Genomic DNA, 17,500 nt, shown 5'->3' on the forward strand with positions numbered 1-17,500 from the left:
CCTGAATGGTTGTAGGTAAGGATATTAGCGAAGAATACCCCGTATGGAAAGCGATGCCTTACGCAATGCGAAGCTGACGACTTCCGGGAAGAGATTATGCATCTGACAGAATTAAAAAAAAATAATAATAATAATCAGACAGAAATTAAAAAAAAATCACGAAACGTAGATTCTTCGAAAAGGAAGACGGAGGAAAAAGCTATATGAACACACCCGACCTCCCCCCTTTCGGGTGGCATACTTTACGTGACACGTATTACGCTGCGAGGTTGAGGAGAAGCAAAATTACTAGCAAAAGCGGACATAAGCAAAGAGAAAAATAAAAGGGGGGGGAAGCTCCGTTCATAACATAATAGCACAACAATTCAGCCCTCACTTAAAACTAAACATTCAAAACATAATTTTACAGGGGTCTCCCATATAACAGAGAGAGGAGAGTTTGCATGAAACATGTTCAGAAAAAGGCTGTCATCTTTTATTTATTTTTTTTTTACCTTATTTTGCCTTGAACATTTCAAGGAATTTTGTGCGTCACAGGGGAGCTCCCCGAGATATGAAAGGAAGTTAGGATGGGTCTTAGAAACGAGAAGGAGAACAAGGGAGGAGTATATAAGAAAAATCCTCGGTTTTTTTCCTTCCTGTTTCTTAAAAAATAAACACATTCAAGTTCATGGAAAATACATTAATCCTCTGTCTCTCCTTTAAGAAATTATTAAAAATAGCCCAAAAGAATTCTCTCTCTCTCTCTCTCTCTCTCTCTCTCTCTCTCTCTCTCTCTCTCTCTCGGAATAACTAAAATCATGAGGTCATTGTGGAAATAGGAAAGAATAATTTGAAGCTTTGTGCTAACACAAGCAATAGTAACGTGCTGAACAGTAACCAGAAACAAATTTCCAACCAGAAGTAAGAAGCATCAAATCACATAAAATGATAAGACACTATTATAAACAAGCATGAATTAGGCTAAACAGGTGGGAATTTCACAAGTAAACATACCGAGAGGCAGGCAAAGCCTACAAAGAAAATTATTCATCACTGTATATACATAATACAGGTGCGAATAAATTTATCTATAAATAAATGAACAGTTATCCGTCGTATAAAAGCATAACTGGAGAAGCACGAATACACGAATACACGAACACTCCTAGAACAAACAGGAAAGCAGTTTAAGCCTCCGCACGACCAAACCTCAATCGACTGATCCAGGTGACAAAAATATCTGCTGGATTTATTCAGTTGACCAGGTACGTAAAACACAACACACACACACACACACACACACACACACACGTACACTCAGCCTCGGCGGAGGAAGAGGACCTAAGCAGGGAATTAGCACAACAATGGGCGGTTGTTTCGGACTTTAAAGAGGATATGACCTTTTCGCCTTTGTAGGGAAGCTGCTCGGTCCATTTTCGCTAATGCAGCTTGCCTGCAATGAGGTTAGCCTGTCTTACGTACGGTGTGTTGGCTTCTGGGCCTCACTGTGACCCCTTGACGCTTCCATCAGATCACCAAGGCTCGTTTCACTAGAGAGTAAGGCTCCTATTCTATTGACTTATTTATCTACTGTCAAGGGAAGGGGCTGCGTTAAACATACGCTTAACGGCCCTCTTTCATCCTAGCTGGTATTCGACATTTGGCTTATAAGCTCTTATGGCAAGACATCACAACAAATTGCTTTTCAAAGTCATTTATTGGAAAACGAATAATATGCCGCCACATAACGCTGGACCCTTTTGGTCTTTCTGTGTCTTGAGAAACAAATATGAAAAAGGTTATACCGCCGCGAGGCTGTTAGCTATGGTAATTTTAACCTCTAAATCGCAAGACTAAACATATGCTGTCGTTCTCAAGTAAAAAATTTCATTTACTTGACTATTTCATGCCGGCATACAGAGAATAAGACTGTCTATCACACATCTTGTAATTATATAAACGTCACTGTCAATATATATATCATATATATATATATATATATATATATATATATATATATATATATATATATATATATATATATATATATATAAATATGTTCCAGTATGAAAATGTCAAATTCTCAAGTAACAGATCAGTAAAATATCAATAATAACCATCAACTTTCAGGCACAACAATTAATAAGAGAAACATCTGCAACGCTTATAATACCTAATGATTAACAACAGAACACACGAAAAGCCTAGAGAGCAATAATAATAATAATAATAATAATAATAATAATAATAATAATAATAATAATAATAATAATAATAATAATAATAATAATGGGTACAGTCGCAGTTAAAACGTATAAAGAACGATATGACATATGTGAGCAACCCGTTAATAACAGAATAAACGTTAACTACACAGACACAGATAAAAAAATAAAATATGTCAACAACCTGCTAATTAGTACTCATGTTAATCAAGCAGACACACGCACCAATAACAAGAGAAAAGACAGGACAATCAAGATCAAAATCACGTCATACTGAGGGTAGGGTCCCGCCGGCCCTCTCACCGTTTAAAAACCGTTTAGCCATCCCGAACCGAAGTTAACAGTTACGCGAGGACCTCTATAACGCCCCGTCCCCTCGGGAGGATATGAAACCCCACAAGGGGCACGGGGAAGTCCAAGGGCCCTCGACTCTAATAACACAAGGGCACTCCACGCTGATAGAACTGTAACAACCACATATTAAAAGTTAATAGCGCTCGCCTCTTCAACGGAAGAGTTCCAGCTCCCCCCAAACCCGCTACCACCCTCCACCATGCCACTTCGGGTTAACTCTTCATATGGATGTAAATTTCTCTCTCTCTCTCGTAATTTGATTACTATACATCAGCACGCTTGTTTCATAGTATATTCTTTAGCGACTAATATATATATATATATATATATATATATATATATATATATATATATATATATATATATATATATATATATATATATATATATATATATGTATATATATATATATATATACATACATATATATATATATATATATATATATATATATATATATATATATATATATATATAAAATCTGCGTACTCTTACCGACACAAGTAACGGTAATGTAAAAAAAAAAAAGGGTCGAGACGGCAAGTCTTGGCTCTAAGGACATTACGTACCGTCCAGAATAGAAGGCCAATATACCAGCATTGCCCACTCTTCCATAGCGGCCTGTAATGACAGAGGCTGGCCCTGGACTGGACGACAGATGTCAAAATGTGGACCCTTTTTTTTTTAGGAAAAAAGTATGTGGAAACACGTACCGTTTTAAAGAGTAGGGTAAAGGTTTCTGTGAGTCTAAAGTAGTTATGTACGCACAAACCCTTTTAAAAATTGCATATTTATAATATCCATTTAATTATGTATGATAAATATGTATATCATACTATCTTGCCATAGTCTCTCCAAAGACCTGGACGCTCAGAAAGGCTATCATAAAAAACTCTCTGGGAAGTGAAGTAATAAAGTCTATGAAAAATCTAAAATTCACGTGGCATCGGCCATAAGTTGGGACAATGGAGAGTCAAATTAACAAGCCACCATAAAAACTTATCACTCAATTTCTTGCTAAAACCAGAATTCTTTCAAGGTTAAAGAAACGAAAGAGGGGGGAAAAAGTCTCGGTCCGTCTCGTCATTTACTCAATTCACAAAAATTCCCGAGACTTTCCCGGTAACAACAAAAACCCATTGAAGCTTCGCCGAGATTTGCTCTTCTGCAGCAACCAACTTCAGTCGTTTGGCCTCTTTCTTTCGCCTATTTTCGGAAGGAGACGGGGAAGGGGAAGGGGAAGGCGGTGCTAATAGGGGATGAAAGTTGAAGGAATTGAGTTATATTTCGTCGTTTCTCTTTCTCTCTCTCTCTCTCTGCTTACAATCCATAACTTCATCACATTATTCTGCGTCTCCTTTATCTAAGACCCTGCCAGGAATGGGGGTTTCTCATCCGGTGCCATCCTCTTTAGTGACCTCTTTTTATTTTTTTTCGTTTTTACCCAAAAGAAAAAAAAATAAGAACAATTCCTTCATTCCCTTCCGCTTCTCTTCTTATACCCTCGTCGTCTCCTTTTTCCTCCCTCTCCTCCTTCATCCTCGCCGCGGTAATACTTCACGAGACTTTTGTAGCAAGTTGCGGTACAGGCATTTTACAAGTCTCGCTCCCTCATTTAAACTTGCCCCGGCTTGCATCAGCATGCTCACGAATTTTTGCCTAGCCAAAGTTGCCTCGGCTGCTGCTGCTCAGCTTCATATTGTTTTGGGGGGGAGCAATTTCTGCACGAGCATAATATTCGGGAGGGCATCAGGGGAGGGAGGGCGGGAGGGAGAGGAGCGAGACTGTAGATGAAAAAGTTCGACGAGGAGACTCCCAGTCAGCAGCTTTCAGAGACGTGTTTCTGGGGACGAGCGTAAGGTGGTAATTTTGGAACCGCCGCAGTCTACTGTTGATAAGATGCGTGAAGAAACGAAACATTAACTTCATTTGTAGAGATCTTTTAAGAGAGCCTCGCTAAAACGAAGGGGAATTCGTCTTATGACATTAATAAAAACATGTACGTATGAACAACAGTGGTCACAATCACGCGTGACTAAAACATGGGGATCAAAACTGGAATGATTATAACTGCGATATAGGGGCAAATAAATCAAAAGAGATTCTGGTTGCTTACTAAAATCGTTATAAATTGGCTGACAGCAGTACTCAGAATTCCCTGTCTCAACTTAAAAAACCTATTTAGTGGAGCTAAATCGTGCTAGGAGTAACAATATATCACCCCGTTATGAAAAGACAAAAATCTTTCACTAGGAGAATCAAAAGAAAAAAAAATTATATAAAATAAGCAATCCTCTTCTGCATTTCTATAGTGCGTAACCCTGTCACTACGCTGAATGCAACACTCAAGTTTATCACTTCAAGACGACTAATCCTCTTTTTTTCTTTCCCCCAACCACAGGGTTGTTCTCCCCATCGGACAATAACAACGAAGTAACCAGCGACGGAAACAGCGAACACAACAGCAGCACAGACGAAGACTCCCAACTCAGACTCCGGCTCAAGAGGAAACTTCAGAGAAACAGGACATCCTTCACCAACGAACAAATAGACGCTTTAGAAAAAGGTAACACACTTAGTTTACATGGTACACACATACGCACAAGCACGCAGAGAGAGAGAGAGAGAGAGAGAGAGAGAGAGAGAGAGAGAGAGAGAGAGAGAGAGAGAGAGAGAGAGAGAATCGACTCTCGCCACCTGGGAGGTGTGAGATTATTACTCACCGAGGTCCTATTTTATTATTTAAGATGAATATAAATGTGTGTATATATATATATATATATATATATATATATATATATATATATATATATATATATATATATATATATATTCATTGCATATATGACGGATATAGTATAGGCACATTTAGTTAATGACGTTATATGTATATTATATATATATTATATATATATATATATATATATATATATATATATATATATATATATATATATTATATATATTCATATATGTATATATATATATATTACAGTCAACAAGCGTAATCAGTCATTACGCGTAATGACTGAAATTTCAGTCATCACGCGTAATGCACTTAGGGACATTTGATCCCCAGGAGCTAGTACTAAACACGGCGAAATACATTTGACCCCAGGGACTAGTACTAAACCCGGCGAAACAGTGTAGGTGACTCACTGTTTCGCCGTGTTTAGTACTAGCTCCTGGGGGATCAAATGTACCCTAAGTGCATTACGCGTGATGACTGAAATTTCAGTCATTACGCGTAATGACTGATTACGCATGTTGACTGTAACATATATAACATATATATATATAGTATATATATATATATATATATATATATATATATATATATATATATATATATATATATAAACGTAATTTAACTAAATGTACCCATACTACTGCGTCATCGCCTGTAACCCGAATGCATGAATACCGGAACAAGAGATAATTACTCTTACAAATTCTAAAAATAACTGAAAAGCTTCTCTAGATATGAAATTTAACTAGCTTTCGGACAACTCCGTGGCACATTGCCGCTAGCACCAGAACCCTCCACATCACAGTTATCTTAGATAACTCAACCAAGAAATGGTAATGTTGTGAAGTACCTAAATATATGTCCCTGGAATCTCATCGCTGTTAAGGAGCTATCTGTAGGCTTGAAGTCTTACTGCTGTTAAGGAACTATTTACAGAACAGGATAGAATATAGAATTTAGGCCAAAGACCTAGCGCTGGGATCTATGAGGTCATTCAGCGCTGAAGGAGAAACTGATAATAAGAAGGTCTGAAAGGTGTAACAGGAGGAAAACCTCGCAGTTGCACTATGAAACAATTGTTAAGAGAGGGTTGAAAGTCACATGAAAGAAAGAGAATATGAACGGAGGTGCAGTAAAAGGAATGAAAGAGGTTGCAGTTAGGGGACGACGGAACGCTGCAAAGACCCTTCAGTAATGTCCACAGTGCACCACTTGAGGGCTTATATTAAAGAGCTATTTTTATAGGCCTGCAATCTTAAGAGCTTTTTGCATGCAAGCAATCTTTTCTGTTATTTAAAAGCATGAGCTTGTTATTGGCTATTATTGGACTATTTATAGTCGTACTATCTTATCGACTATTAAGAGGATATTTAAAATGCCGAACTATTAAGCAGATTATCGACATGGCTTCAAAAGGTTACACCAAAACTACATTCTTCGAACATGCCCAACGTAAATTCCGAAGCTTGGGTTACGCTATGAAAGATATTTTCAAGTTTTCCACGCATTTTATTTGAATATCTCTATTTCATTCCTTATCAATAACTATTTTTCTTTAATAGTGAAAGGTTGTCGCATTTCATTTCATATTCTAGCCTTGCATATTTCTAATATATAAGCAGTTTTGTTTTTTCTTCGTGAAAGGTAACTATGATTGTGGAACTGCTTAATAAAAACATATACTTCACATTTATCAGTTATCAGTTTTCTTTTATTAATTATTATGAAAGATTTTCTTTACAGTCTTTTTATTTATATGTATATAATTTATTTTTCAGAGTTCGAAAGGACGCACTACCCCGACGTGTTCGCAAGAGAAAGACTGGCGGAGAAAATAGGCCTACCAGAGGCTCGGATACAGGTAGGGGGAAGGCATAGATTATTACTCGTTCTAAAAATTTTGTGTCTAAATAATGGAGTTGCAAGTCAAGATTAATAAAAGAGAAACGATGAATTACATTTATATGTTGTTACATTAAAAATAATTTACTCTCAGTTAACCGTTATTTTCATAATTTCACTTCATTATTAGCATTAAAAAAAGTACTCTCAATTAATCGTTATTTTCATAATTTCACTTCATTATTAGCAATAGATGAAGATGTGTAACAAAAAAGCAAAATACAGTGTTACAAATTTCTTGACGATATTTTGGAATCGATGATAGGAATACAGATCTTTACGACGCACACAAAGTACTTGTGAACTGTATAACGACTACGCATGTGCGCATGTCCCAGGTGCACGTGCGTGTATGTATGTGCGTATGTATGTATGCATGTTGGGGGTCGGCCTAGCGTTGCATCAACGGGTTATTTCTTCATCCTACTGTCGGTGCAGGTCTGGTTCAGCAATCGACGAGCTAAGTGGCGCCGGGAGGAGAAGCTCAGAAACCAACGCCGCTCCGTGGACCAAGTGGGCGTCGGAGTTGGCGTGGGCGTGGGCGTCGGAATGGCCAACAGTGCAGCGGCTGCAGCTTCAAGATTACCGCTCCAGTCTGGGTTCAACTCCATGTACCCCTCCATACCGCAGCCTATTGGGACTATGACGGATACCTACAGGTAAGATCTGTGCACTGCATTCTTTTTTCTCTCTCTTCTCTCTCTCTCTCTCTCTCTCTCTCTCTCTCTCTCTCTCTCTCTCTCTCTTCAAGGTACTCTATGGACATCAATAGGTTTCGCAGAACTGAAAGAGGTTACTCACTACCCTCTTCATTATCTTCAAGTACGACACTCTTTCGCGATCTGTATACATACAGCTGCTCAGTTTGCATGGTTTCATCCACTTTTCCATGCCAACCTTTTCCAGATAACCACTAAAACTGAATGGGCTAATTAGGGTCATCAGTTCCAGAAATTTCAGGAGAACTCCCCCCTGCAACCTCCTCATATTAGATCTGCATCAAGGCCGACCTTAATGGAATCATCCATCACACTTATGTCACCATAAAAAGCCTTAGGTGTAATCCTCAGAAAATATTCCTTCTGTATATTTTAAGTGAACCTTTTAATATAAAAAAAACTGTAGTAAAAACAGAGCCTTACAGGTCACTAAATACTGAAAGGGTAAAAAGATTATTACTACAGGACTTTGTCTTCCAGGTGAAAGAAAGGAAGGTAGCTTTATTCTTTTAACAGTGAAACAAAAAGCCTGTCAATCTCTCAGCAAAACAATAAGACCATCTCAAGCAACAAAACAGCTAACAATTTAGATGTCATGATTTATTATCAATGTTTCCAAGATTAAACAAGTAAAATATGCGCCGAAGTTTCTTCGGCGGAATCAAGTTTTCTGTACAGGGTATAATGCTATATGAAATACTCAGCTAAGCTCAGTTGCTCCCCAGATACGGTCGAGTGAAGGTGCGTCGGCGACGTCTCCGGAAAGCGCTGCCAGACGCACGATCATGGCTAACCTTAACCTTAAATAAAATAAAAACTACTGAGGCTAGAGGCCTACAATTTGCTATATTTGATGATTGGGGGGTGGATGATCAACATATCAATTTGCAGCCCTCTAGCCTCTGTAGTTTTTAAGTTCTCAGGGTGGACAGACAGACAAAGCCATCTAAACTGTTTTCTTTTACAGAAAACTAAAAGGCATCCGATTAGGATTTAAACAACCAGGGAACACCTGCCCTTCAATTCTTTGGCTTCAGCACAGTTTTAAAACAGCCTTGGAGAAATGATTGTATAGGAAAACGTCCACATGACTTACTTGTGCATAGAACTGTTATTTCTCCATATAATGTTTAACTGTAGTAATAAGATGGAAACTAATAAAAATAAAATGCGATATTTAACAATCATTGTTAAACAACGGACAGAAGAATGTGAAATGTCATTTTTCATATATATATTTTCATACCTCAAATCCCCCATCGTCTTAAATCCGCCCATAATATTTATTTGCTAATTACCTCCCTCCCCACTAGCAGTGCCAACAATTACCGGAAACTCAAGTCAGTAATTATTTATCTTGTTAATTAGGCCCCTCAGGAGTTTTGTAGTAGGCCTCTCCCTTTTGGGAATGGAGGACCAACGACAGGCGTCTCTTAAAAAAGTAAAAAAAAAAAAAAAAAAAATATCCACCTCGACCATTCTCCCTCCGCCGTGGTGAAGGATCCTTGTGGGCCTTTCATTCTCCATTTGATGGGGGAAATGATCAGTCTTAAAGCATGGCGAGGCCCTCGCATCAAAAGGAAGATCAAAGGGATGCCGATGCTGGTTCAGAGATCAGATCTCGATAATGAAAGAAGGAAAGACGAAGGCATAAATGAAAGAGTTCCTTCTATGCCCATAGAAAGCGCCCCCCGCCCCTACCCTACCTCTCCCACCCCGGTCTCAGTCTCCTTCACGGATAATCTTTCTCATAAATCCTTTTTTCTCTCCTCCTCCAAATGGGTGAAAGTAAATCGTATCATCAACTTGAGAAAAAAATGTAAAATGCAGGAATTAAGGTGCGATTATCTATCTCATGACAGTAAGATAACAGTCATGAGTCAGAGGCCTTGAAAAAATATATAATAAATATTTGCACGCACGTACTCTCTCTCTCTCTCTCTCTCTCTCTCTCTCTCTCTCTCTCTCTCTCTCTCTCTCTCTCTCTCTCTCTATTGTGTCTAATGCACGTTACTTTTTTATATTCACAAATACTGAGTGAAAAATACTCTTTAAAATCAAATTTACTTTACCTTGGAAATATCTTACACCCAAAAGGGAATTATATATGATAAGTACAAGGCAGGAACACAAGCGTTGAAACAAACGTCTCCCCCCAAGGAGAAAGATAACGAACATCATCTGCTTCTTTAAACCAAAAGGAGAAACACAAATGTGGCGTCAACGTTATCCGATCGGCTTCAGGTGCTTCATGAACGGCTACGGAATCATAACAAGTGCACAAAAAAATTCTTTCCCTTTTCATAAGTTGAAACACAGGGTTAAGCCCCTTCATCTCACTTCTGAAATAATGGTCTAATGGGATTAAAAGCCAGGGAAGTCAAAAGCATTTTTTGGCTTTTCTGGTCTATTGGGTGTGATGTATGGCGGCAAACACGTTTCTTCTAACTTGAATTTACTTACATTCCACATGCATGTATGTTGGATACGTCTACAAATGCTTCATTTTCAAATCAACTTTCCTTTGTAGGTAATGTGGATTTCCCCATAAGCACCCAGCGATTTTTACTCATAGAACTCCCCAAACTACAGATTAATAAACGTCAAATAATAAAATATAGGTGAAGGAGACGCACAGTATGAGTGAAAGTCAACACCAAAGTGGTTTATAGTCTGAAAACATTTTCATAACCTAAGCAAAATGAAACCAACATGCATAGTATTAGTCGTAGACTAAAGGAATCAAAGCTATGAAGTATAAAAATACAGTACCGCAAACTGACGAAAAATGGTAGAACAAACATATGGCAAGTGCATGCGGAGTGGAATATGGAATTAGGGCCAAAGGCCAAGTACTGGGACCTATGAGGTCATTCAGCGCTGAAAGGAAAATTGAGAGTAGAAAGCCTTGAAGGTGTAACAGAAGGAAAAACTCGCAGTTGCACTGTGGAACAAATGCTAGAAGAGGGTGGATAGCAAGGTGGAAGAGAGAGAATATAAATGGACGTACAGTAAAAGGAATGAAACGGGTTGCAGCTAGCTGCCGAAGGGACAACGCAAAGAACCTTTAGTATAATGCCTACAGTGCACCGCGTGAGGTGCACTGACGGCAATAGCCCCCTACGGGCGCAAGTGCATGTAATCTTCATATAAAACGGCAAAGTAAGTACGTAAGAGCGATTGCCGTGGCATTAAACAATCTAAAGGTAGGGCTTCCCAATTCAAGCTGATCCTCTCCGATTGTCTTTTCAACAGATTTAGGATCAAAGTCAGTCAGATCAGAAACCTTACAACAGGCACCACATCACCAGACAAATCCGCCCTCACGTCTGACACACAATGACGACAGTTGGCTCCCTACGTACGGTGACTGTCTCTTTCGAGAGTTAATCAGTGTTGTCATTTCTCTCTCTCTCTCTCTCTCTCTCTCTCTCTCTCTCTCTCTCTCTCTCTCTCTCTCTCTCTCTCTCGTCTGATAACTCACCCCCCTATTTAGCTGTATATCTCGAGAACTTTAATAATTTCGTGCCATGGTATTTCTTAACTCAGGTATTTTCACAAAATCCATTGCATTTTGCATTGATAGAACTGCAAATCTATTCTTTTAAGTGCCTTTCTTTTAGTCATAACAGAAGGAAGTTCCATAGGATATCTGGGTAGGCAATTAGGTGAACGCATTGAAGCTTATCTCCGATACAGTAGAAACTGTAAGGAGATAATGGTATCACAAACTCGCCTTTGGCTGTCAAAGAAACATTGGTGACTTGGAGCTTCATGGCAATGACCTTCCCTGGTATATCGGCAAGTTATATTTCATTAAATTAATCCATGAATAATTATATTTCAATGGGTATATTCGCTCAGTACGAATATCTCTTCTCTCGATGGCAAGACGAAATAATGTTATAAGGACGAATAAACACATCTCATGATATATGGGTCCCTACTAACAAGGACACCCTCTTGCAAACCCCAACCCCTTCCCTTCTCTCCCTTTAACAGTCTATTATATTTCCCTGCAAGTAAGCTACCCATCGAAGATGGTATCACAAACTAAAACAAGAACTGGACAACTGCAAAGTCTTGCCAGCACAAACTCGACTGGGAACTTTCACCCCACCAGTGTCCTCCAGCGAAGGAAACACTCGACACTTAGCTGGCAACACTGTTTAAGCTATTAACTTTCAATGGCTTTTGAAGCCGAAGTTTCATTCAAGAACATGATTAGCCTTCCTGGCGGGGGTCGCCCCATGTTAACGTCCTACTTGAACATATGTCTAAATGTTCGTCTGCTTCTGCTTCCAGTCTCTCGGAAACTCCTCTTCTTCCCGTATTTCTTCTCGGGCGATTAGAGGATGACGCAGTTACTGCACTTATTCATTCGAAAGTTTATCTCACCTTTGACCTTTCAGCTACAACGCGAAGAACAAACTTGCCTTGAAATACAAAACAGATTCTCTCTCTCTCTCTCTCTCTCTCTCTCTCTCGACAAAAAAAGCCATAAGTTCACGGAACTCTTAACTGAAGTACCAACAATTACCTAACGAATATTGTTTCCGCATCCCTTCGATGTTTTTTCCATTGTAAAAAGTCCTTGTTCTATTCGACTAAAAAGACGGGAGAGAGAAATCGTATTACTATTGTCCTTTCTTTTTCCTTTGATCAAAATACCGGGAGGCACGCAGACAACATACAAGCACATTTAGGCGTCTTGATTTTGTGTCCCAGTGATGCGTTCCGAGAAAATGTCAACGCTTTAACTGCAATGTTTTGGAGGAAGTTTCGAATACAATTTAAATGAATGAATGAATTATTTTAAATTATCAGGCGGCAATTTAAATGAGAGTTCGGTTCAAATGAAACTGACATTCTGTTTAATAAGCCTACAGAAATATTTGTTAGCGAAGAATCTTAAAAAGTCTTTAGTGAAGAATCTTAAAAAAAATATATATATATATCTTATATATATATATATATATATATATATATATATATATATATATATATATATATAATATATATATATATATATATATATATATATAAAGATATATATATGTATACATATGTATAGAGATATATGTATATATATATATATATATATAGATATATATGTATAAGAATACATATGTATATATATATATATATATATATATATATATATATATATATATATATATATATATATATATATACACATATATAGTATATTATAGTGTCCGTGTTTTAAGAGACTGTTACCTGTATTATCTTGATATGGAGAGCCAGAGGATGATTTCAATAAACAAATCGACTGGATATGCATTTAGCATTCACACTCAATAAATTATTACCAAAACTGCCCTTTATGGACACCATTCTAAATGAATTAAAAGATACATGACAATAACACCAGTTTTCCTAAGATATGAACACTATCTTAAATGCCATTATACCTAGGATTTTCATTGTTATAAAATTCCTATATAAAAATTTGGAAGGTTAACCTCTAAAGGAAATTCTTGAAGAAATTGTCCCAGACGAAAATTTTTCTAAAACAAAAATTCAGAGTACATCTCAATACTTGAACCGTCGATCGTTATAGAAAGCCATTAAATTAGGTGATTATTATTCAATGTTATCAAAACCCTAACCCAAAGCATACTTACTTTTTTTTTATCTCCGTCATTATTTACTATTAATGTAGTAACCAATAAAAACAAGATACGCAGTATATAATCAAAATTTCTTGAATCTCTTCTCTCAATGAAGTCGAAAACCAAATGCAATCATTTGATTTCAAAATTCATACTACAAGTAAAAGCTTGATTATACAAGATCTTGTGATGTACCTTTTGTATGTAATTCAAACTGTTTAAATTTCAGTCTGTATCAAAAGAGGAAATATGATTTACAATCATAAATCTGAAATTCCACTACAATTGTAACCTCAGAAATAATAATAATAATAATAATAATAATAATAATAATAATAATAATAATAATAATGACTGCAAAAATTTGAAAATTAATTATTCCAAGTGTAGCCCAATTAAGCGTGAAGGTAGCTCATAAAAATGAAGAAAGGAAGAGAGAAAAGTCTTCAACATGGAAAAATGTCAATTAAAATCTCAAAACACCGAAAAATGCAGAGCAAATAATGAAAAATCTATTTGAACATTCAACGATGATGAGATATAAGGGGGAGAGAGAGGGGAGGAGGCGTGAGGGAAATGGGGGTGGGGGTGAGGGGGAGTAAGGTAGACATAAGGCGATGATGGGTCGAGAAGGAAGTCACACAGGGAAGGGACTTGGAGAGCGGGTGGGGAGGAAGTAGGGAAGATCCTAAAGAGCAATCAGTGATAATGGGTAAATTCTCTCTCTCTCTCTCTCTCTCTCTCTCTCTCTCTCTCTCTCTCTCTCTCTGTGCTATTTCACTTTCAAGGACCTACATCCGAAACTGCACCCCGTCACTGCCGTCACTACCTGACACACACACTCTCTCCCTCTCTCTCTCTGTCTCTGCATGGCACTGTTCGTATTGTTTTGTTTAGATGAAATGGCTTATAATGACCCCATCTTAAGTATTCTCCCCAGATGAGAACCGATAATAAGCCAGTAAAGATAAAGACAAATGACAAAAGACAAAAAATATATATACATAATATAATGAGTGAGAAAACAACAACGGCATTCATAATAATAATGGCAGTAACAGCAAGACCCACTTGAAAGCTTAATGCCATTCCTCGCATTTAAAGTAACGCCTCCCAAGGCCGAGTCGGTAGCAGCCTGGTGGGCTCCAGGTTCCAAGATACGGCAAATCGACTCTCGCCTGGGATGAGAAAATACCAAGGTCAAGGTTTGAGATGTGACTCTTCCTTTAAGGAAGAAAAGGTGCGGGGATGTGAGACTGCTACAACCTCATCACTTGAAGCAACGGTTTAGAAATTACCTTCACAGTGGAGCAAAGGCGCTTGGCAGGAAAATGAGATAATGGCTCTATGTATCAAGTTACAGAATTGTTGAAGAATTTGATTTTTATACTGCCTTTTCTGTCTGCGCGTGCACATGCATATTATTCATAAATCATTTTCCATAATTCGGGAGTTGAAAGACATAAAAATTTCATTAATCAAGAAGACTATTCGTGGTTGAATAAATTATGAACGGGGTGAATATCCAGCGAATATTGCAGTTATTCATCACACCTCTGAAAATCAACTGCAGCTCTTCTTAGCGGCAAGATGATTCTTGAAAGCTTAATTTTAAGCATATTTGCAGTTGCTCGCTCCCGTTCCCCCCCCCTCTCTCTCTCTCTCTCTCTATCTCTCTTTTTCTCTCTCTCTCTAGTGTGTGTGAGTGTGTATTTGTAGTCTATACACCTTAATACAGACTGAAGAATGAATAGATGCATGCTCAAATGTATGCATATATATATATATATATATATATATATATATATATATATATATATATATATATATATATATATATATATATATATATATATAGTGTGCAAAATGAAAGCCTCAAAACACAAACACAGACGGGTAGTGAGAGAGAGGGAGAGGGGAGGCTCTTCTATCTGAATACACAAGTCCCTTGGAAGCCGTCACCCGTGCCACCACTTAGCAGCAGGTACGGGTGGGGGTGGAGGTGGTAGGGTGAGCGAAGGGGGTAGGGGGGAAGTTAAAGGATGATGATGATGCTGGCCACTTAACGGAGGAGCAGGAGTAGGAGGAGGAGGAGGGGGAGGATGAGGAGAAGGAGGAGGTAGAGGGGAGAGGAGGCCATAAGGTGAGGGGATAGCGAGGGTATGGGAGAGGAGGTCGGTCCAGCCAATTAAGTGTTCACTAACCCCTGCGCTATTAGCAGCTAATAATCCACAGCTTCTGTATCGATCGGGGAAGTGAATGGCATTTAGCAAGACAATAGAAGGGGGAAGAGAGAGAGAGAGAGAGAGAGAGAGAGAGAGAGAGAGAGAGAGAGAGAGAGAGAGGACTTTACGGTAAGACGTTTATATTTTTCTGTCAGGTACGCCTTGCCTGTAGGTATAAAAGCACAAATTCTAAGATCTTATGGCTCATATTAAACATTCCCACTCAACAAATTATTAATTATACATTACACATAATGCATATTTTCATTAAATTCTCAATTTTCATTTACTTGCTCTCTGAAACACGGCTCAGTTACTGCACAACACTACAATTTACATCTATTCAATTTTCATTAGCTGTCAACAAAAGGCCTACTCCATTAACCTGTTGATAACATAGGCGTGTTTACACTCACGCAACCCAATGTCCTAATGTAGCCCAGGCCCGAAAAAACAAGAAATTTAGAGCGTAGGGCAAACGAATGGTGTTTTCAACTCCGAAGGCTGTAAAAGATCGCCTCTCAGAGGATAGAAGGTTACAAGAGTTGTGGGAAAACATTGGGAATCAGCTTCCCATTGTATTAGTCAAAATTGTTAATCTGCGATGACAACTTTCATCGACTTTGTCGTCTAGTTTGCTTTGAAGATGTAAAGTCTACCATCCGCATGGTCAAGTTTACAAGTTTTATTCATCAACATGCTTTGTGGCAACTGCCCTTTGCATTTATTCTTTCTAATATCTGTTGCATTAATCTGAGATTGGTGTTTCTTGGCAACTTTTTTTGCGATTTGCTCAAAGACCAAAGAGAATTTTCCTTTCTCGATCTTCAGTCCAAATCTTCGTTTCAACGAAAGCTGCCTTGCGTTCCAAGGTCTCCCTGCGGTTCGGTAAGCCTTAAATTGCATTAGAGATCTGACTTCTATGACGGCCTAAGAATGAAAGGCAAAACTGTGGGTGAAGAAAACTGAAAATTATATGGAAATAAAAAATCAGTCAGTGGAGAAATGAAGAAAAGTTTAAATATTGATGGAATTCCAACAAACCATCATTTACAAAATGGAAGCAAAAATTTACCATCATTATTATATTTTTAGAAAAATTTAACTTTATTGCAACTTAATCATCTTCGTAAAATTCAAAATGTTAGCCATTTAACCAGAAAGACATTATCATTTTAGGCAAGAAAATCTGTAGCTTTCCTATATATATATATATATATATATATATATATATATATATATATATATATATATATATATATATATATATATATATATATATATATATATATATATATATACGAGTATATATAATATATACTACTCATCTCAAAGCCTTAAAACTCCAGCACTCATCTCTGATAAGATCGAGACATCGGTAATACCAGAAAGGAAAGCGACCTTATTCTACTCAACACCTCCAGCCTTCCCAGCACTTGAGGGCTTTATCTAATCCTTTGGATGTTTGCTCAACTGCTCAGCTAACATCAATATTGGCTCGGAATAACAGAAGCGGTTACAAAAGGGTCAATCTTCATCTTTTTTATTTCCGTGGATATTAATTACTTTAGAGGTAAAACTCAGCATCTGCAACCACCCTTTAAATATCTGTTTGGGTGACGATATTGATGATGTTCTTGATCAGTTTACACGAGATAAATAACCTCACCCTTACACATACACATACACACACACACACACACACACA

At 37.7% G+C, this 17,500-nt stretch overlaps 1 protein-coding gene across 10 annotated transcripts in view; it reads left to right on the forward strand.

Annotated features, from left to right (window-relative positions):
• LOC136828384 (paired box protein Pax-6-like) overlaps positions 1-17,500 on the forward strand; it is a 223,705-nt gene that overhangs the window by 180,479 nt on the left and 25,726 nt on the right. For 5 of the 10 annotated variants that reach the window (XM_067086381.1, XM_067086378.1, XM_067086380.1 and 2 more), the window contains 3 exons: positions 4,963-5,127; positions 7,089-7,170; positions 7,641-7,871. In XM_067086381.1, coding sequence (XP_066942482.1) covers positions 4,963-5,127; positions 7,089-7,170; positions 7,641-7,871 — 478 coding nt within the window. Of the gene's footprint in view, positions 1-4,962; positions 5,128-7,088; positions 7,172-7,640; positions 7,872-17,500 lie in introns of all 10 variants that reach the window. The other 5 variants (XM_067086387.1, XM_067086379.1, XM_067086386.1 and 2 more) reach the window with 1 other exon arrangement.

This window comes from Macrobrachium rosenbergii, chromosome 42, assembly GCF_040412425.1.
Source record: "Macrobrachium rosenbergii isolate ZJJX-2024 chromosome 42, ASM4041242v1, whole genome shotgun sequence".
Lineage (NCBI taxonomy): Eukaryota > Metazoa > Arthropoda > Malacostraca > Decapoda > Palaemonidae > Macrobrachium > Macrobrachium rosenbergii.